The sequence below is a fragment of the Canis lupus genome, chromosome 9 (assembly GCF_003254725.2).
Source record: "Canis lupus dingo isolate Sandy chromosome 9, ASM325472v2, whole genome shotgun sequence".
Lineage (NCBI taxonomy): Eukaryota > Metazoa > Chordata > Mammalia > Carnivora > Canidae > Canis > Canis lupus.
The window spans coordinates 26,474,734-26,497,007 of NC_064251.1; the positions used below are offsets into that span (position 1 = coordinate 26,474,734).

The 22,274-nt window shown below is 44.3% G+C and overlaps 1 protein-coding gene, 1 non-coding gene and 1 pseudogene across 2 annotated transcripts in view; 2 read left to right on the plus strand and 1 right to left on the minus strand.

The window, feature by feature from the left end:
* B4GALNT2 (beta-1,4-N-acetyl-galactosaminyltransferase 2) overlaps window positions 1–22,274 on the plus strand; it is a 51,581-nt gene that overhangs the window by 14,310 nt on the left and 14,997 nt on the right. The window contains exons 2-7 of the mRNA XM_035721157.2: window positions 9,394–9,582; window positions 10,318–10,455; window positions 15,822–15,928; window positions 17,883–17,920; window positions 19,748–19,928; window positions 21,541–21,627. Coding sequence (XP_035577050.1) covers window positions 9,394–9,582; window positions 10,318–10,455; window positions 15,822–15,928; window positions 17,883–17,920; window positions 19,748–19,928; window positions 21,541–21,627 — 740 coding nt within the window. The remainder of the gene's footprint in view (window positions 1–9,393; window positions 9,583–10,317; window positions 10,456–15,821; window positions 15,929–17,882; window positions 17,921–19,747; window positions 19,929–21,540; window positions 21,628–22,274) is intronic.
* On the plus strand, window positions 1,665–2,728 carry LOC112655115 (prohibitin 1-like; annotated as a pseudogene).
* On the minus strand, window positions 21,012–21,115 carry LOC112655730 (U6 spliceosomal RNA). Its single transcript, XR_003133858.1, has one exon. It is a non-coding gene; the product is annotated as a U6 spliceosomal RNA (small nuclear RNA).

Below are 22,274 nucleotides of genomic sequence, written 5' to 3' on the forward strand. Positions count from 1 at the left end.
CTTTGCCATATCTGGTCTCACACGTCTTTGCCTGGGTATTCTATACTTTCATGTTGTTAATTGGAACCAGATCTCTTCTTTCATTATGTTTGACCCATTGTCACTGGCATTTAGAAAACTGCTTAGTGTAGCTTTTAGAAGTGTGGTCTGGTTTCCTGCATCCATCACTGATTACACAAGTTACTTTTCCTGGGACGCCTGGGTGGCTCAGCGGTTGGGCATCTGCCTTTGGCCCAGGATCGAGTCCCACATCGGGCTCCCCACGTGGAGCCTGCTTCTCCCTCTACCTGTGTCTCTGTGTCTCTCATGAATAAATAAATAAAATCTTTAAAAAAAAAAAGTTACTTTTCCTCTTGCAGCCTCAGCTAGGCACTGGGTGGAGTAATGCAACCTCTCTCATTATGTTGTTCTGCGAATTAAGTGCGATAATGCACACAAAGCTCTCAGCAGAGGTTTAGAACATAGTGAGTGGTCGGTCATTAGATGATAACTACAATAATTATTTTTATTTTTTATTAACTTTTTTTAAAGATTTTTATTTATTTATTCATGAGAGACACACAGAGAGAGAGAGAGGCAGAGACATAGGCAGAGAGAGAATCAGGCTCCATGTGAGGAGCCCGATGTGGGACTCCATCCCAGATCCCGGATCATGCCCTGAGCTGAAGGCAGATGCTCAACTGCTGAGCCACCCCGGTATCCCTTTATTGATTTTTTTCTTGAAAAGATTTTATTTTTAAGTAATCTCTACACCTATTGTGGGGATTGAATTTACAATCCCCAAATCAAGAGTTGCACACTCTACCAACTGAGCCAACCAGGTGCCCCTCTAATGATTATTTTTGAGAAATATTTATTTTGCACCTAGCTACCTGCAACCTACTACAATCTCACTATTTCCAATAGTTTTTCATTTAATACATTATAGTTTTTCAAGTACGCAATTATTTCATCTGTAAATAATGATACTTTTATTTCCCTTTCTGTCACACATCTTTTTTAACCCATAAGCTAATCTTACTGGGCTGATTAGGACTTTCATAACAATGTTAAATAATAGCAGTGGATATTCTTTTTTAAAAAAAGATATTATTTATTTGAGAGAGAGAGAGAGAGAGAGAACATGAGTGAGCAGAGAGGCAGAGGGAGGGAGAAGCAGACTTCCTGCTGAGCAGGGAGCCCAATGTGGGGCTGGATCCCAAGATCCCAGGATCATGACCTAAGTCAAAGGCAGATGCTCAACTGGCTGAGCCACCCAGGTGCCCCCAGCAGTAGGTACAAGTTCCTAGCTATAGTAGAATTTTCCAGTGTTTCATCATTAAACATTTACTGATTTTTTGTTTGAAATGTAAATCTTGGAACACCTGGGTGTGTCAGTTGGATAAACATCCTACTCTTGATCTCAGCTTAGATCCTGATCTTAAGGTCATGAGTTCAAATCCCAAGTTGGGCTCCATGCTGGGCATGGAGCCTACTTAAAATAAAATAAAATAAAATAAAATAAAATAAAATAAAATAAAAATCCAAAAAAATGAAATGTAAATCTGTACCAGGTTAAGAAAGGATACATCTGTTCTTAAAGGAGCCACTTATTTTTACCTGAGGAATTTTTTAAAATATTTTTTAAAAGACTTTATTTAGGCTGGGGAATTAATGTGGAGGTCGGAGTGGAAGCAGGTATGAGTGGGTCCAGCAGAAGGAGATATGGCTGTCAAAGTGTTTGGGTCCATTGGCAAGTGCAGCCCGGCCTTAGCTGTTGCAGGAGGAGTGGTGAACTCTGCCTTGTATAATGTGGATGCTGGCCACAGAGCTGTCATCTTTGACCGGTTCCGTGGAGTACAGGACATTGTGGTAGGAGAAGGGACTCACTTTCTCATCCCTTGGGTATAGAAGCCTATTATCTTTGATTGCTGCTCTCGACCACGAAATGTACCAGTAATCACTGGTAGCAAAGATTTACAGAATGTCAACATCACCCTGCGCATCCTTTTCCGACCAGTGGCCAGCCAGCTTCCTCGCATCTTCACCAGCATTGGGGAGGACTATGATGAGCGGGTGCTACCGTCTATCACTACAGAGATCCTCAAGTCAGTGGTGGTGAGTGACAGGGCCTCAGCCTGGAGCCTAGAGCCCAGACCCTAAGAGATAGGTGGCAGGAAGAGTGTGGCAGTGGGTAGGTTGGCATGTGGCATGCAGTACTTTTCCTGGCCTTTCTGCTTCGTCATCATCCTGACTGGCTCCTCTGCCCTTCTTTGGAACCAGGCTCGCTTTGATGCTGGAGAACTGATCACCCAGAGAGAGCTGGTCTCCAGACAGGTGAGCGATGACCTAACAGAGCGAGCAGCAACCTTTGGGCTCATCCTGGATGACGTGTCTTTGATGCATCTGACCTTTGGGAAGGAGTTCACAGAAGCAGTAGAAGCCAAACAGGTGGCTCAGCAGGAAGCAGAGAGAGCCAGATTTGTGGTGGAAAAGGCTGAGCAGCAGAAGAAGGAGGCCATCATCTCCGCCAAGGGCGGCTCCAGGCAGCTGAGCTGATGGCCAACTCGCTCGCCACAGCAGGCGACGGCCTCATGGAGCTGCGCAAGCTGGAGGCTGCAGAGGACATCGCGTACCAGCTGTCACGCTCTCGGAACATCACCTACCTGCCGGCTGGGCAGTCTGTGCTCCTGCAGCTGCCTCAGTGAGCCCTGCCTGGCCTGCCCGGCCTCGGGCCCCCACATACCACATACCACCATCCTTCTGCCCCCACCCCAGAAATCACTGTGAGATTTCATGATTGGCTTAAAGTGAAGGAAATAAAAGTGAAATCACTTCAGATCTCTAAAAACAAACAAACAAAAACAAAAAAAAATATTTTTAAAAAAAAATTTTTATTTATTCATGAGAGACACAGAGAGAGAGAGAGAGAGGCAGAGACACAGGCAGAGGGAGAAGCAGGCTCCATGCAGGGAGCCCAACATGGGACTAGATCCTGGGTCTCCAGGATCAGGACCTGGGCTGAAGGCGGCGCTAAACTGCTGAGCCACCCGGGCTGCCCAGATTTTATTTTATTTTGAGGGAGAGCATGTGTGCATGTGGAGGGTGGGGAGGAGCAGAGGGAGCAGAAGTGAGAGAACCTCCAGCAGATTCCATGCTGAACACAGAGCCCAACTTGGGCTCAATCCCAGGACCCTGAGATCATGACCTGAGCTGAAACCAAGAATCAGACACTTTTTTTTTTTTTTTAATGTTCAGAATATACTTTTTTTTTTTTAATTTTTATTTATTTATGATAGCCACACAGAGAGAGAGAGAGAGAGGCAGAGACACAGGCAGAGGGAGAAGCAGGCTCCATGCACTGGGAGCCCGATGTGGGATTCGATCCCGGGTCTCCAGGATCCTGCCCTGGGCCAAAGGCAGGCGCTAAACCGCTGCGCCACCCAGGGATCCCAAGAATCAGACACTTAACCAACTGAGCCACTCCTTACCTGAGGAGTTTTCGTTTATAAATCCCAAACTCTTATTTTTAAAATTGTCAACTGAAGAAAACTTGAAAGAAAGTTACCATGAGGGAATGCCTGAGTGGCTCAATGGTTGAGTGTCTGCCTTCAGCTCAGGGTGTGATCCTGGAGCCCCGGGATCAAGTTCCACATTGGGTTCCCTGCTTCTCCCTCTGCCTGTGTCTCTGCCTCTCCCTCCCTCTCTCTCTCTCTCTCTTTCTCTCTCTCTCTCTCATGAATAAATAAATAAAATCTTAAAAAAAAAAAAAAAAAGAAAGTTACCACGAGTACTCATACACCTTCTACCTGGAGCCAACAATTATTAAAAATAGAAAATTTTAATTAAAAAATTAGAACTTTGTACTTCTTTCCGTTTCAATGAGCTTGACAGCTTCTCAACATGTAGAGACTTCTCCAATGAGGTTGGTGTTGATATTAATGAATGTGGATTCTTGACATTGCATAATGAAATGCATTAACATTTGGAAGACCCAGCATAACTCAGAGCACCAATATTTTCCATATGACTAATGCACAATGCTATAAAATCATACATGAGTAAAAGATCGATTCAAAGTGCAAGTTAGATCAATGGATTTTAATGTAACAGAGCACAAAACAATCACTGATACGGTTTCAAGTTCCACATCATGATTACTAACCTTTTAAGAAACTTCTGGATTTTTGGTCTGGATTTTTGGTGTGTATTGAGATGAATAGCCACAATTATCTGAAAAAGTAAAATATTTCTCTCTTTTCCAACTACATATCTGAGGCTGTATTTCCTTCATATACTCCAACCAACAACGTAAAACACTGAATGCATAAACAAATATGAGAATTCATTTTTCTTCTATTAAGCTAGACATTACAAAGATACGCAAAAATCTTAAAATGTTATACTTATCACTTCTTTTTGTTTTGAAAAATGTAGTTTTTTGCAAAAATATGTTAACATGTATTTGGTTCATTATTCTGTTAAGTGAGTAAATACTTAAAATTTTTTCTAATTTAATTTCCAAAGTGGTAAGCATTGATAGATGAAACCACAGAAACAAAGCTCTTGGGGTCCTTAGGAATTTTTAAAATTGTGAAGTGGGGGCACCCGGGTGGATCTTGATTTTGGCTTAGCTGGTGATCTCAGAGTGTGAGATCAAGCTCCATGTTGGACTCTGCACTCAGCACAGCATCTACTTGGGATTCTCTCTCTCCCTCTGTCCTTCCCCCCACTGGTGCACTCTCTCTCTTTCTCTCTCTCTCTCTCTCTCAAATAAATACAGTGGAGGGGTACCTGAGTGGCTCAGGGGTTGAGCATCTGCCTTTGGCTCAGGTCGTGATCCTGGGATCCTGGGATCCTGGGATCCTGGGATTGAGTCCCACTTCGGACTCCCTGCAGGGAGCCTGTTTCTCCCTCTGCCTGCGTCTCTGCCTCTCTCTCTGTCATGAATAAATAAAATCTTATAAATAAATAAATAAATAAATAAATAAATAAATAAATAAATAAAATGGTAAAGTAGTCCTAAGAGCAAAAATATCAAGAACCACTAAGTCAGGCAATCATCATTGAATGGCTGCTAATATCCCCCAAAAAGAGATGATGAGATATTCTGTGCCCTGCCTCTTTGATGGAGGGGCACACACCATCACCTACCTATGAAGTAATTTTCTCAGAAAGGCAAGCTGGAATCTGACAAGCCTCTTGATCTAACTACAAATTTATAGAAAAAGAGGGGACAAAGGAACATGACTCCAGGGGCCTGATAAATTCAGTTATGGAAAACCTAGATTGTATAGGATAAACAACACGGATTCTTCAACAAGTTAAGTTGCAAGAAAAATAAAAGGCAGGGAAACCTATGTATTAAAAGGTCTCCTAAGCAGGAGACATGTCAGTCAATGTATGGACCTTCTTTGGATCTTGATTTTATCCTTAAAAAAAAAAAAAAAAAAAAGGGCAATGGGGAGATTTAAACCCTGTGGACAGTAACACCTGAGTGGCTCAGCAGTTGAGTGCCTTCTGCTCAGGGCATGATCCAGGAGTTCCAGGATAGAGTCCCACATCAGGCTCCCTGCATGGAGCCTGCTTCTCCTCCCTCTTCCTATGTCTCTGCCTCTCTGTGTGTGTCTCTCATGAATAAATAAATAAAATCTAAACAAACAAACAAACCCTGTGGACATTTGATAGTATTAAAGAATGTTCAACGTTTAGTTGTGATAGCAGTATTGTGTGCATGTGTGGCAGGGGTGATGTTTGGAAGAAATTCTGTATCCGCCAAGCCTCAGTCAAGGAAACAGAACTACTATGAATATTAGAGAATGAGAAATTTATTATTGGAATTGGCACACCTGGGGGACAAGCCAGAGAAGTAAAGGCTCAAAAAAGGACCAGAGAAAGTCACAAACCAGCCTTGGCACAAGTGAATGAATTGGAACTTACAAGAATCCAGAAGCATCCATTTTCTGGAGGACAACCACAAAGAGAGTTGGTAGACGTGTGTATGAAAGATTGTTATTCTTGTATTCTTGGCTGCTGCTACTGTGAGCTCACAAAAGAAGCTTTTTTTTTTTTTTTTTTTTTTTAGATTTTTTTTGTTGTTGTTGTTCATAAGAGACATAGAGAGAGAAGCAGAGACGCAGAAGGAGAAGCAGGCTCCCCATGAGGAGCCCAGTGGAGGACTCGATCCCTGGATCCCGGGATCAGGCCCTCCAGCCAAAGACAGATGCTCAACTGCTGAGCCACCCAGGTGTCCTATAAATAAAATCTTTTTAAAAAATCCATTTTGTCGGGCAGCCCGGGTGGCTCAGCGGTTTAGCGCCGCCGTTGGCCCAGGGCCTGACCCTGGAGACCCGGGATCGAGTCCCATGTCGGGCTCCCTGCATGGAGACTGCTTCTCCTTCTGCCTGTGTCTCTGCCTCTCTTTCTCTTGCTCTCTCCTCTCCGTGTATTCTTATGAATGAATAAATAAAATCTTTAAAAAAAATTTTTTTTTAAATCCATTTTGTCCATGAGTGGAAGATGGGTGATGTGTACCTGGAGCTTCATTTCACTATTTTCTTTATTTTCTGTATCTGCCTGGAATTTTTCTATAATTAAAAATGCACCTCTTGGGGCTCCTGGGTGGCTCAGTTAATTAAGTGTCAGACTCTTGGTTTCAGCTCAGGTCATGATCTCAGGGTCATGAGATTGAGCCCTGCATCAGGCTCCAGACTCAGTGGGGAGTCTGCTTGAGATTCTCTCCTTCTGCCTCTACTCTCTCTCTCTCAATTAAATACATAAAAATCTTTTTAAAAAATGTACCTCTTAAATTTTTCCTTTGAAGTATCATTAGATTCATGGATTTAATTTGATTTGATTTTTTAAAGATTTATTTTAAAGAAAGAGAGAGAACAAGTGGGAGGGGCAGAGGGAGAGGGAGAGAGAATCCCAAGCAGACTCCATGCTGAGTGGAATATGTGGAACATGATGTGGGGCTCAATGTCATCTCATGTTCATGACATGAACATTGTTCAGGGGTCCAGGATAACCTGATCTGATTTCAGATTCCTGGGGAAGAAATTGTGGTTGATTGGCTCAGCTCAGACAAGGTGTTCACTCTTGGTCCAATCTACCATAACAAGGCCAGGGGAGTACTGTGCAAAGAAGCTAGGATCCTAGGTGTCACCTTCGTGGGTCAGGAGAAAAGTCTTACAGAAGAAAGGTTATAGGGGCGCCTGGGTGGTTCAGTCAGTTAAGCATCTGCCTTCAGCTCAGGTCATGATTCTAGGGTCATGGGATGGAGCCGCATGTCAGGCTCCCTGCTTGTTGGGGAGCCCGCCTCTCCCCCCTCCCTCTGCTCTTCCCCCTGCTTATGCTCTCTGGTTCTCTCTCAAATAAATAAATAAATAAATAAATAAATAAATAAATAAATAGATAGATAGATAGATAGATAGATAGATAAATAAATCTTAAAAAGGGGGGGCTAGAAACTAGGCAGGTATCACAAAAGTTGTCCACTCACTGCTTAGATTTAGTAATTATTCCATTTTAGGTTTCTCAAATTCACCACTTTCTCCTTGAATTGTTATTACGTTCTTGTTTCTGCTTTCTTTAGATTTGTTTTTTTTGTCCTTTCTTCAAGTTTCTTCGGTTGCTTAATTTATTAACTTTATGCCTCGTGATTAGAAATTGGTATTTAAAACTTCAAATTCTCCTTTCAGGACAGTTTTAGTGTGTTACATAGTTCTGGAATGTAGTGTCTTTATTATCTTTATATTCTTGTTCTGATGCTCTTGAGCTGCTTTGGAAAGTTTTTCTAAAATTTCCATGTTGTTGGGGAAGGGAGCTTTTCATTAGGTTACATTTTTTTTTAAAGATTTATTTATTTATTTATGATGGACAGAGAGAGAGAGAGAGGCAGAGACACAGGAGGAGGGAGAAGCAGGCTCCATGCCAGGAGCCCAACGTGGGACTCGATCCCAGGACTTCAGGATCGCACCCTGGGCCAAAGGCAGGCGCTAAACCGCTGCGCCACCCAGGGATCCCCCATTAGGTTACATTTTGATTGCACAGAGTACATGATCTGAACTATTTCTACTTGATTACAGTTTTCTTTGCATGGCCACTTTTTGTAAGTTTCCTAAGAGCTCTTTAACAGAATATGAATTATATCATTTAGTTGCTCTACTGCTTTATATATTTTTGAAACTTGATTTGTGAAGCACTGAGATGTGAGAATGTTAGGTGTTAGATGTGAGAATGTTGGAATCTATGACTATCTTTGTATTTGTAATCCTTCTGTCCTTCTTTTTTCTTTCTGTGATTTTTTTTTTTTTTTTGAAGTAGGCTCCACTCCCAGCGTGGCACCCAATATGGGGCTTGAAATCACTGAGATCAAGACCTGAGCTGAGATCGAGAGTCAGATGCTTAAACGACTCAGCCACCCAGGGGCCCAGCTTTCTGTACTTTAATGCTATTATTTAGTGGATAAAGTTCATGACCACTACATCTGTTTTGTGGGTCATGTATTTGCTCATTGTAAGTGATCTTTTTTGTCCTATTTAATACATTTTTCTGGCCTTGAATTCAACTATGCTGACATAAATATTGCAAAACTTACTTTCTTTTTTCTCCCCCTTGGGATGTTTTTGCACATTCTTTGCCTTGCAATTTTTTTAAAGATTTTATTTATTTATTTGAGAGAGAGAGAGAGCATGAGTCGGGAGCAAAGATAGAAGGAGAGGGAGAAGCAGACTACCCGCTGAGCAGGGAGCCCAATGCTGGGCTCCATCAGGACCCTGAGATCATGATCTCAGCTGAAGGCAGACCCTTAACCAACTGAGCCACCTAGGTGCCCCTCTTTACTCTTTTCTATTTTTTTAATTTAAAAAATATATTATTTATTTATTTACTCATGAGAGACACAGAAAGAGAGAGACAGAGACACAGGCAGAGGGAGAAGCAGATTCCTCACAGGGAGCCCGATACGGGTCTTGATTCTGGGACTCCAGGATCATGCCCTGGGCCGAAGGCAGGCTCTAAACCCCTGAACAACCCAGGCATACCTTTACTCTTTTTTAAAATCAGAAATCAATTTTAGTAAGTAGTATAAGATATAAGGTTTCACATTTTTCCTCAAGTTGTTATTTCCACATATATTATATAATTACATCACTTATTATGTGATCAAGAAAAAAGATTTTAATGGAATTTGTTCTTTTTTTTTTTTTTTTTTTTTTTTTTTTTATTTATTTATGATAGTCAGAGAGAGAGAGAGGCAGAGACATAGGCAGAGGGAGAAGCAGGCTCCATGCACCAGGAACCCGATGTGGGATTCGATCCCGGGTCTCCAGGATCGTGCCCTGGGCCAAAGGCAGGTGCCAAACCGCTGCGCCACCCAGGGATCCCGGAATTTGTTCTTTTATGTTCCAACAGGTCTGAGTTTCTGTGGCTCCTCAAGATATCAGTTTTAGTCTTAGGACTTGGCATTGTTGTATTTATGTTCAGAAGTGTGGAATTCAATAGCATCATGCCAGAGCTCCCGCATTCTGCTCTGAATGACCAGACACCGAAGCTTCTACCTGAGGAACATCTCAAGAACCTCTTTACCTATGATGGAATCTGGTGAGATTAAGGTTATTCCATGTTGGTCCCATGTCTCCCTCGCTCCTTCTGTGGTTTACTGTGCCCTCCTGTGCCCATTTTACAGCCAGTTGCCTTGCCTTCCTCAGTCCGTGCTTGTTGTTAAAGTGATCCAAACTGTCGGACCCGGGACAGGTTTGGTCTGCAAGATGCAGTCTGTTCTCTACAGCACCCAGCAAAGTCCCTTAAAACTATAGATGGCAGGGCAGCCCCAGTGGGGCAGCGGTTTAGCGCTGCCTGCAGCCCAGGGTGTGATCCTGGAGACCCTGGATCGAGTCCCATGTCAGGCTCTCTGCATGGAGCCTGCTTCTCCCTCTGCCTGTGTCTCTGTCTCTCTCTCTCTCTCTGTGTCTCTATGAATAAATAAAATATTAAAAAAAAAACTATAGATGGCATGTTGGCTAAAACTCTAAGAAAGATGCTGCTGCCTTCCTGTCCCCACTGGAGGGGCCCAGACGCCACTGGTATTCACATGACTCCAGCTTAAAGACATTTGGTGCAGGGAGTAATTCCAGAGAAGGGGCCTTCTTCCCCTTGTCCATCCCCCTCCCCTCCTTGTATTTCTGGGATTCCAGAATCTCCTCCCAGGTAGGACAGGTGTGTATATGGAAAGGAGATTCTCGGGGTGAATCATGCACTGGTTAGACCACAGGTTCTCTCTCACCCACCAGCCCACCCACCAGCTCCATGTTCACAGGCCTTTTCTGTTTTTTTTAGGCTGTTCCCAAAAAACCAGTGCAAATGCGAAGCTACCAAACAGAAGAGAAGCTATAATTTTCAGGATGCCTATGGCCACAGTGAGCTCCCTGCAGTAAAAGCAAGGAGACAGGCTGAATTTGAACACTTTCAGAGGAGGTAATGGAGGCCATGAGGGCTCTTGGGTCCTGGGGTAGAGCAAAAGCTTTCTTTACCATGTCCTGAGGGTATGAGTCCCAAGAAAACAGGAAAGAATTCCTCTCTTGCAGGGATCCCTGGTGGGAACTGTTAGGAATAAAGCAAGGAGAGAGAACCGAGGAAAATGGTCCATAGGTAAACATTTATCAAACTTTGCATGTCTGGAACCTTTCATAGTAAGAAGAAAACAAAGGAATGAAAATAGTCTGGGATGTCAGTGGGGTATTGGTGGCACAGCCTCAATGCACCCAGGCCTTCACAGCAAGTGATTTTGTAGTGTCACCAAGGGTGTGCCACTAATTCATTGTTAAGAACATACTTTCCCCCTCTGCTATGTGCAGAGCCCAGAATCACACACTTGGAGTGTATCGGCCAGTATTGTTGGTTGAAAAGATCAGCGATTGATTCTGATGGGCTTGTATCAAAAGGGTGTTTGTAGGAAAGGTATTGAAACCTCATCAGAACCTTAGATGAGGGGGTCCCCTGGGTGGCTCAGTGGTTTAGCGCCTGCCTTTGGCCCAGGGCGTGATCCTGGAGCCCCAGGATCAAGTCTCACATCGGGATCCCTGCATGGAACCGGCTTCTCCCCCTGCCTGTGTCTCTGCCTCTCTCTCTCTGTCTCTTATGAATAAATAAATAAAATCTTTAAAAAAAAAAGATTTTATTTATTTATGTATTTAGGGTGTATGCGCATGCACACTAATGAAGAGGGGGGCAGAGGGAAAAGGAGAGAGAGAATGTCAAGGAGACTCCCCACTGAGCTTGGAGCCCGACGCAGGGCCCATCTCACAATCCCAAGACCATGACCTGAGCCAAAATCAAGAGTTGGATGCCCAGACAACTGAGCCACCCAGGTGCTCCAAGAATTGAATGGCTTTTAAAAATGGCAAGTGCTTATCTGAGATACTTTTGTAAAATATCACTCTAGCTTTTCAGTGAAGAATACATAGAAAAGTATAGAGGAGGCAGGGAGATTGCAGGAAGATTGTAGGTGGCAACACAGGTACAAGAACAAACAAATCCCAGTCATAATCACTGATGTGAACTGGGTCTCTTGTCATCCTGGCAGTGGCCAGGGAAGAAGATGCTCAGCTCCCACCAGTGCCTCAAATCTTTCTCAGCCCAAGAAACACATGGAATGCCTACTCTGGGCAAGGTGTCAAGTTAGGTACAAAGATAGAGCCTATCTAGATCCTGCTCCCAGGGACCTCCCAGAGGAACAGAGCGGGTAGAGGCAGTGCGCCCTCTCTGCGTCCCTTCCACCCACCTCCTCCCCATCCCTGCTGCTGCCATGATTACACAGAGAGCCCCCAGCCCAATGCGGCGGGACTGCAGGTGCTCGGTGGCCCACAGAAGGTGTCCAGCACACTGTGGAATACAGGCGTTCGGCCCAAAGCTCAGTGTTACAACACTAGCCAGGGGGAATGCTGCACTAGGTCTCAGTGGGGAGAGCAGCTTCCAATTCTGAGAATTACAAAAGGAATGTTCAAGAAGGTGGCATTCAGAGCTGGCCTCATTTCTGTTACTGAACAGATGACCTAGTATTCTAGTTATTGGTGTCTCAGTCTGGGTTCTCCCCCTCCAGGAATGGGATTTTCTTGGTCTCTTTGTCCCCACTTCAGCCCATTGCATAGAATAAATAACCCAGAATCTTCAGCCCCTGGCGAATGTCACCTAAGCTGTACAACTCTCCGAAGGTATAAAATGGAGATGACTTCTAACTTACATGTTCTCCGCTATGTGAGGCAATCCAGCAAAACCCCATTTGGAGATCATGCCTATTATCCTCTGCCAGAGAGTACCTGTCTAATGTGGGAAGGCATGACAGGGGATCCACCTGGAATGCTCTGTGTGTCCTGCCTGAGCCACATAATTGTCTGTATCCTTGAAATCATTAGTGGAGCTTGATATTGGGTGAGAGCTCTGATTCATTTGAGTCTGATTATCTTCATATTATACTTCACTTAAAAAGTAGTACATGGGGACACCTGGGTGGCTCAGTGTTTGGGCATCTGCCTCTGGCCCAGGGTGTGATCCTGGGGTCCCGGGATCTAGTCCCACATCAGGCTCCCTGCAGGGAGCCTGCTTCTCCCTCTGCCTACATCTCTGCTCTCTCTTTGTGTCTCTCATGAATAAATAAATAAAAATCTTTGAAAAATAAAAAAAAATCATACATGGAGAATGCTCTTTACAAAAAATCCACTTGGGGGTGCCTGCCTGGGTGGCTCAGACAGTTAAACATCTGCCTTCTGCTTACGTCATGATCCCAGGTCCTAGGATTGAGCCTGCTTCTCCCTCTCCCTCTGCCTGCCACTCCCCCTGCTTGTGCACTTTCTGTCAAATAAATAAATAAAATCTTTAAAAACAATCCACTTGAACCAACTCCCTCAATTCTTCTTGCTTCCCTTCTTTATATGATATGATCCCTCACCAACACAATCTGCCCTTAGGAGTTTGGTATATATAATTCCAGACTGTCCTCTATATTGCTATACACACAGATGAACTCACATAATCACTTGCATATTCATATATATGTATATCCACATAAACATATACTACTGGGGTTTTGAGTGTATTTTTATTTTTTTATTTTTGTTTTTTTAAGATTTTATTATTTATTCATGAGAGATGTAGAGAGAGAGGCAGAGACACAGGCAGAAGGAGAAGCAGGCTCCACTCCGGGAGACCGATGTGGGACTCGATCCCGGGTCTCCAGGATCACGCGCTGTGCTGAAGGCGGCGCTAAACTGCTAAGCCACCGGGGCTGCCCTGTGTGTATTTTTAAATTTTATTTTAATTCTGCCTAATTAACATACACTGTTCTACTAGTTGCAGGTGTAGTGATTCAACAATTCTATACATGATTAGGTGCTCCTCCTGATAAGTATACTCTTTATCCCCTTCACCTGTTTCACCCATCTGTGTGTATATTTTTAATGTAATTGGTACCATAAGAACAAATCACTCCAGAATTCAGTATGTTTTTTTAAGGTTTTTGTTTTATTTTTATTTTAGATTTTATTTATTTATTTGAGAGAGAGAGAAAGCATGAGTAGGGGGAGAGGCAGATGGAGAGGGAGAAGCAGGCTCCCCACTGAGCAGGGAGCTGGTCCTGGAGCTAGATCCCAGAACTGTGAGATCATGACCTGAGCTGAAGGCAGACACTTAACTGACTGAGCCACCCAGGGGCCCCTTGTTTTTGTTTTAGAGAGTGTGCATGAGTGAGTGAGGGGGGGCAAAAGAGGAGAGGGGCAGAAGAGGAGGGAGAGAGACAATCCTAAGCAGGCTCCATGCTTAGCCCAGAGCTTGACATGGGGCTCAACCTCACAACCCTGAGATCATGACCTGAGCCAAAATGGAGAGTCAGATGCTTAACTGAGCCACCCAGGTGCCCCTCATCAAATACATTTTTTTTTTAAAGATTTTATTTATCTATTCATGAGAGACTCAGAGAGAGAGAGGCAGAGACACAGGCAGAGGGAGAAGCAGGCTCCATGCAGGGAGCCCAACACAGGACTGGATCCCAGGTCTCCAGGATGACGCTGCGGGCCGAAGGCGAGGCTAAACCACTGAGCCACCAGGGCTGCCCTTATTCTCCTATTGAATGATATTCAGATTTGGGGGAAATTTTCATTATTCCACTTACATAATTTATAATAATAATATTACATTATATTTACATTCTTATTTCATTAGGATGTGTATAAGGATGTTCATTTCAAACAGTGCTGAAATGAGCCTCCTTATGCATGTGGTTGTTTACACAGGCAGGTGTTTCTCCCCTTAACTAGCATTTGAATTGCTCACTTAGGATATGCTTGTATCTACTTTTATCTTTTTTATTTTTTGAAGATATTATGTATTTGGCAGAGAGAGAGAGCGCATGAGAGGGGGAGCGCACAAGCAGGGGGAGTATCAGGCAGAGGAAGAGGGAGAAGTAGGCTCCCCAGCCAAGCAGGGAACCTGACTCGGGGCTCGATCCCAGGACCCTGGGACCACAACTTGAGCTGAAGGCAGACACTTAACCGACTGAGCCACCCAAGTGCCCTTTATTTCTACTTTTAGTAAATACTGGCAAATTGCATTCAAGAGGACCTATATTAATTCACATTTTCATGACGAGTGGGTAAGGGTAATACCTTAGATACCCCTTACTGAACCAACACTCCCTATCATTACATTTTAAAACATTCATGAAAAACGCATTTTGTTGTTTTTGTTTTTAAAGATTTTATTTTAAACAATCTGTCCTCCCGACGTGGGCTCAAACTTTTGATCCCAAGATCAAGAGTCACAGGTTCTACTGACTGAGCCAGCCCAGCACCTCTAGTTCATTGTTTTTAAAGTTGCATTTCCCTGACTAATTTTGAAGCTGAGCACGTTTCATATATGTATTAGCCATTTGTACTTCTGTTAATTGCCTGTTTACATAATTTTCCATTTTTAAATTTTCTCTTTTGCATTCTCATAAATATTCACTACAGTAGTCTAATCTGTCTTCCAGGTGATCTAAATGATACCCTTGGCTACGCTGGATTCCCGAAGGCTGCATTTCAACCACATTATCTTAGTCTTGCAAAGAATCAATCTCACTGACTTGTTAAGTGCTGCCCTTGACTGAGGTTGTTATAACAACAAAACCATATGAAAATCGTCACTGTGTTTGCTCTGAAAATATCAAGGCAACAAATCACGTTCTTGGGATATATTTTCTTTCTTTCTTTCTTTCTTTCTCCTTTCCTTTCCTTCTTTCCTTTCCTTTCCTTTCCTTTCCTTTCCTTTCCTTTCCTTTCCTTTCCTTTCCTTTCCTTTCCTTTCCTTTCCTTTCCTTCTTTCCTTTCCCCTTTCCTTTCCTTTTTCCTTTCCTATCCTTTCCTTTCCTTCTTCTTTCTTGAGTTCAATGCTAGGAAAAGGTTTATTTGCCTCCCAAGTTGTTTGCTTTGTCCTATTGATAATAAGACCAGAGTACTGATTGTCCAACACTTTATACCCTGACTACTGGGAAGTTCACGTGTGACCCTGGCATTGGGCTACTGCACTGGGTTGGCCCTGTAATCTGATTGTTTTGTTTCTTCTTTTTCACTGGTTGCATTTTTAATTTTGTAGGTGCTTTGTTGTCAACTGCCTCAATTCCTCTGTGGAATTCAAAGCTGCAGGGAGGGGCAGGAATAAAGGGGGGAGGGAATGGAGGGGTGAACTGGACAATGTACTTTCGATTTCTCCCCGTTGGCAGCACAGAGCTCTGGGCACAGGTACCGCTTTCAGGACTAATCAGGGAGGCACCAGACAGCAGCTGCTAACAGTTCTGGTTCTGTTCCCTGCAGAGAAGGGTTGCCCCGTCCACCGCCGCTGCTGGCTCAGCCCAACCTCCCCTTTGGGTACCCGATCCATGGGGTGGAGGTGATGCCCCTGCACACGGTTCCCATCCCGGGTAGGTACATCTCCATCTGGAGAGGAGCAGGGCAACTTTCTTAACTCTTCTTAAGCAAAACTGGGAAGTGGAAGGGAACAGTCGTTGAGTACCTGCTGTGTGCACAATGCAGGAAGCTTGACGTGATTTCATTTACTATTAGTTTCAATGTTTCCACCATTGGGAACCCCTGGTTAGCCCTTTCCACCACTGTGACGTCCCCAGGGATCCCAGATAACAAAGAAGAGAACAAAAATCTGTGAGTCTCAGGAATCTTAGGACATGATTGGCTTTTTGGTGTCCTCCAGCATCATGAGAAACAGGCAAAGATGAGCCCAACTCCTAGAAGAGCATATTGAAAAGAGTATTTATGTTGGTTAAAACTCCCCTCTGGATCCCTGGGTGGCTCGGCGTGATCCTGGAGTCCCGGGATCAAGTCCCACATCAGGCTCCCTGCATGGAGCTTGCTTCTCCCTCTGCCTGTGTCTCTGCCTCTCTCCCTCTCTCTCTGTGTCTCTATGAATAAATAAATAAAATCTTTAATGGAAAAAAAAAAAAAAAACTGGGCAGCCCCGGTGGCGCAGTGGTTTAGCGCCGCCTGCAGCCCAGGGCGTGATCCTGGAGACCCAGGATCGAGTCCCACGTCGGGCTCCCTGCATGGAGCCTGCTTCTCCCTCTGCCTGTGTCTCTGCCTCTCTCCCTCTCTCTCTGTGTCTCTATGAATAAATAAATAAAATCTTAAAAAAAAAAGAAAAAAAAAACTCCCCTCTACAAGAGATTTCTTTTTTTTTTTTTAATTTTTATTTATTTATGATAGTCACAGAGAGAGAGGCAGAGAGAGAAGCAGGCTCCATGCACTGGGAGCCCGACGTGGCACTCGATCTCGGGTCTCCAGGACTGCGCCCTGGGCCAAAGGCAGGCACCAAACTGCCGTGCCACCCAGGGATCCCTCTACAAGAGATTTCTACACACTTCTCTAGTTTAGCACCACATCCCTGTGAGGTAAATGTTATTTTGCCAATTTCACGGGTGACATAAGTTATCTAAGGCCACCTAGGGAGGCTATATTTGAATTAGAACTTGAATTAGTCACATTATGAAAACAGAGCTGGATTCTAAAGTAAATACACGGGAATCCCTGGGTGGCTCAGCGGTTTAGCGCCTGCCTTTGGCCCAGGGCGTGATCCTGGAGACCCAGGATCGAGTCCCACGTCGGGCTCCCTACATGGAGCCTGCTTCTCCTTCTGCCTGTGTCTCTGCCGCTCTATCTCTGTGTCTTTCATGAATAAATAAATAAGTAAAATCTTTAAAAATAATAATAAATATACTTGGATAAATTGCTAGCGGTTTTGAATAGTCATTTAAAAAGTGATTTGCAAAAAATAAAGTGATTTGCCATGTTGGATGATTCCTTTTCTTATTGTAAAATATACATAATAAATTAATCACTTTTAAGCACACAGTTTTGTGGCATTAAATATATTTTCATTGTTCTGCAACTGTCACCATCATCCATCTCCAGAACTTTATCTGCCCCAATTAAAACTCTACTCATTTAACATTGACTCTTTTCCCCTCTCCTGCCTGTGGCAACCACCATTCAGTAAAATGTCTTTTCTCGTCTCCATGAATTTGACTCTTCTAGGAACCTCATATAAGGATGTTTTGTTACTTATCCATTGCTGTCTTCCCTTCAGTAACAGAGACACCTGGAAGAGGATGGATTAATTCACAGTATCCATCCAATGCTGAGGGTGGGCATCAAAGGCTTTAGCTCCACTGGAATTTGAGAAGGACCATGGGACACCACCTAACAGGACCCTGGGGAGAGGGGAGTGGTGAACAAACACCCTGGATAGGATGTGACACCTGAAAAGATTCTGGAAGGATACATAGGAGTCACCAGGAAGGTAGTGAGCATCAGGAGCTGTTGCTCTCAAATGGTGTTTTTAATCCTTTTTCCTGTGTCCTCCAGGTCTCCAGTTTGAAGGACCAGATGCCCCCATCTATGAGGTTAGTCCCCTTCCCAGCCCCTTTCTGCACTTGGCATCCTGTCCTTGGCTCACTGCTCACACCCCCATCCCCAGTGGTGGCTGGTCTCAGATTTTGACAGAGTGCTTATCCAGATTAGAAATCCAACATGGTCAAAAAAAAAAAAAAGAAAGAAAGAAATCCAACATGAGTCCAAGGTGGAGAGGGGAGAAGGATGCCTCCGGAAGGCATTATTTTTCCAGCCATGCGAGTGGCTGGAGTTTGAAGGAGGACTTCCAGAGACCTGGGTCAGCACAGATGCTACTGCTTTTGCTCCAAGAGGAAGCTGTCACCACAGCCTGGCTTCTGTGCATGTTGCCAGTCAAGGTTAGCGCCAGCTAGACCGTTGCTCTGTGCCCTGTCTTTTGTCTCCCACTTAAATATAGCTCCAAATCCAACTCTTATGCACAGAGAGCTGATGAGTGTGGTGCGATGCAAACTGCATCCAGAACCCTAATCGAAAAAGGAGTCTGGAAAAAAAAAAGAAAAAGAAAAAGGAGTCTGGGAAATGTAGTTTTTTTCTCATTCTGCCTGCCAGAGGTTGGAATGGGTGATGACTGAGCAAATCTGCCAAACTATTCTATCCTCTGATGGCCTTCTCTTGCCCTCCCCTAGTCTCAGCAAAGCACCCCCAAAACACACCTTTGCCACTTATCCAGTACTCTCTGTTATCTTCATGATGCTTTTCTGTACCTGAATTATTTTATATGTATTGTGATATACTTATCGCCATCCTTCCCGACTAGAATATAAGCCTTCCAGGGAGTTGGTTCTATTTACTCCTCTTTTCCCAGTACCTGTAATTTGGATCTCAGAAAACACCTGTTGGCTGATTGGAGTGTTTTCAGCAAGTGTGACATAATCCAGTGTACTTTTCATAAAAATACCTGGCTACACAGAGGACAAGAAGGCAGGAGAAGAGAGTAGCTCTAGGGGGTAGCAATGAGATGGAGAGATGGGGACCAGTTCTAGGTACCTGTTGAAGGTAGACCCAATAGGACTCTTTTCAAATAGGAATGACCTCCATTAGGGACTTCAACAGTCGAAGAGACAAAGATGCCATTCACAGGGCGGGGAGAAGCAGGTAGAGAGTGACAAACAGGTTTATAGAGAAAACTTAATAGCTCGATTTTGTTTCAACTGCCTGTGGAACTTCCTAGCAAAGCAACCAGCCAGGCAGTTGGGTCTCAGAAAGATGTGAACTGGAGACATATATTTTTAAGTCACTAGCATATGAATAGTATTTAAAAGGTGAGAAGGTGTTGAATAAGAAGAGAAAAGGGCATGGAACCAAACCCTGGAAAACTCCATTTGGAGGTCAGGCAGCGGAGGAGGAGGAGGCAGTCAGAAATCAAAAAGACTGGGCAGCCTGGGTGGCTCAGCGGTTTAGCACTGCCTTTGGCCCAGAGCATGATCCTGGAGACCCGCAATCGAGTCCTGCGTCGGGTTCCCTGCATGGAGCCTGCTTCTCCCTCTGCCTGTGTCTCTGCCTCTCTCTCTCCTCTCTGTATATTCTCATGAATAAATAAATAAAATCTTTAAAAAAAGAAGAAAGAAAAAACTAAGTAAGAAATCTAGAAGGATAGGATCCTGTAGGCCAAGAGACAGAGCAATGACCCTGAACACACCAATCCCCAAGACTTGATTCTACTTCGCTGGGGACAGCAGTAACGGGCTGGAGAGCCAGACCCGAGCTTCCAGGGCACCACAGAGCGCCTCCTCTCATCCTCATGGGCCCTGCCCCCTGCTGGCCATCCTGGGTATGTGCCTTTCCTTGCATTTAGCGTCTTTCTACCTCACCCACCTTAGGTCACCCTGACAGCTTCTCTGGGGACACTGAACACCCTCGCTGACATCCCTGACAGTGTGGTGCAGGGCAGAGGCCAGAAGCGACTGACCATTTCCACCAGTAATCAGAAGCTTTTGAATTTCATCCTCCAGCACATGACATACACCAGCACAGTGTACCAGCACCACAGAGTGGATGTGGGTGAGAGTCTGTCCTTGGATGGCAAAATGCTTAGGGAGTGGGATAACACCACCTGTCCCTCCTAAAGTCTTCCTCCTCCTGGAAGCCTGCCTGCATTTAGGATTCTTCTCTTGCTCTTGTTTCTAACCCTAGACCTCTAACTTCCCAAATACTGTCTCCAACACTGCCCCCATGTTGCCACCCATCCTTCAAAGGAAAGAATGTGCATTCTCTATGAGGGTAGATCATTCATGCACCTGGAAACCACCAGGGGCTCTATGCCCTATTATCCGTAGCTCTCAGAGCTGAAGACTTCAGCTACAGGACTGGAGGGACTCAGTCTGTGTATCGTTATCTTGTCCTGGACACTAACAGGAAAAGAGGTATGTGGAGGAGCTCTCAGCCCCAAGGACAGTGGCTTTGTTTCCTTCTCCTATCCCTATCTCCCACTCCCATCCTAGAAATTCTTGGGAGAACAGTTCTGGCCAGCCCCTGGCAGCCCCAGTTTCTTTCCGGATGAATTAAAGTCACTCTTTTTCTTTTCACTCCACACCCAGGATGAATTCCCAGGACACCAACAGAAAAATGAAACACAGGATAGATTATGCATGACCACCGACTAAAGAGAGAGCTCTCTCTCAGGTTCCCAGACATTTCTTTTCAACAAATGACCCTGTGAGATAAAACAGGGAGGTAGTATTATCCTGGTTTTGTACCTGGAGAAGTGATTTACCCAAGTTATTTCAAATGTGCATATAGAGGGGGCACCTGGGTGGCTCAGCTGGTTAAGCGGCTGCCTTCAGCTCAGGTCATGATGTTAGGATCCTGGGTTTGAGCCCCACATCAGGCTCTCTGCTCAGTGGGGAGCCTGTTTCTCCCTCTACTTGTGCCCTCTCTGTCAAATAAATAAAATCTTTTAAAAAAAATAAATAAAATTTTATGGGGGCACCTGGGTGGCTCAGTGGTTGAGCGTCTGCCTTCAGTTCAGGGCGTGATCCTGGCGCCCCAGGATCGAGTCCCACGTCAGGCTCCCTGCATGGAGCCTGTTTCTCTTCCCTCTGTCTATGTCTCTGCCTCTCTCTTGGTGTCTCTTGCGAATAAATAAGTAAAATCTTAAAAAAAAAAAATTTGTGTATAGTCCTTGAACAGGGGCCATGCTGATCTCTGAATCCTTCCAATTTGAGTAAATGTGCTGCTGAAGTGAGCACTGATTTACCCAAGGTATTTCAGATAATAAATGGCAAAGTCAAATGTAATCTGGACCCTCTGATTCCAAGCCCACTCCACCCCACCAGACTCTCACAGTGGAAGACATGTGAGCTAAGGGGCATTCAAAAAGGGGCACCTGGCTGGCTCAGTCAGCAGAACACGTGGCTCTTGATCTCAGGGTTGTGAGTTCAAGTCCCATGTTGGGCACAGAGATTACTTAATTAAAAAAAAAAAAAAAAAGAGGCGTTCAGCAAGGTCCCCAGGGACACATAGCAAATCAGGAGCCAGAGTGCTGTCAACTCAGTGGGTCTCATCCCACGCAGGATGTTCTCTACTGAACCTTCACCCCTGCAGCTTCCTTGAGGCAGTGTGGAGAGTGGCCCAGACACCGTGCTGCCCACCTTGACCTTATTTCTCCTTCCAGTGAGTCTGGAGTCCAAGTCCTCAGTGGCCAAGTTTCCAGTGACCATCCGCCATCCTGTCATCCCCAAGTTATATGACCCTGGACCAGGTAAGGCTCTTGCCCCTGGGGTTCCAGGGTGGGATCTTGTAGAGCTATTGGTGAAATTTGGAAGGGATCCACTCTGAGGTGGAGGAGAATTCATGAAAATAACTACCCTGATAGAATTCCTGACAAACAAGATTTGTTTGGAGGAAAAAAAAGAATTCTAGGACATACTCTCCTAATATTGCTTAATTGTATTTAACTGATTATGTGTTTCTGCTTATTTTGAAAACAAAAAACAATTAATTATATCATCTTAAGTAATGATAATAAAAACAGAGTGGTATTGGACTATGGCTAAAAATATCAGTGGAATCACATTGGAAATCCAGGGACAAACATGTTGGAGTTTTACCATGTGATAAAGGTAGCTTTTCAGATTAAAGGGTGAAAAGATGGATTATCCAAGAAATCACATGGGACACCTGTGTAGATAAAGGAAGATAAGAGTCGAACCTATCTTACAGTTCATACCAAGATAAATTCCAAACTGATCAACTTTCTCATATTTTTAAAAGCTAAAAAACAAACAAACAAACAGGGACACCTGGGTGGCTCAGCGATTGAGCATCTGCCTTCAGCTCAGGGCATGATCCTGGAGTCCTGGATAGTGTCCCACATCAGGCTCCCTGGGAGGAGCCTGCTTCTCCCTC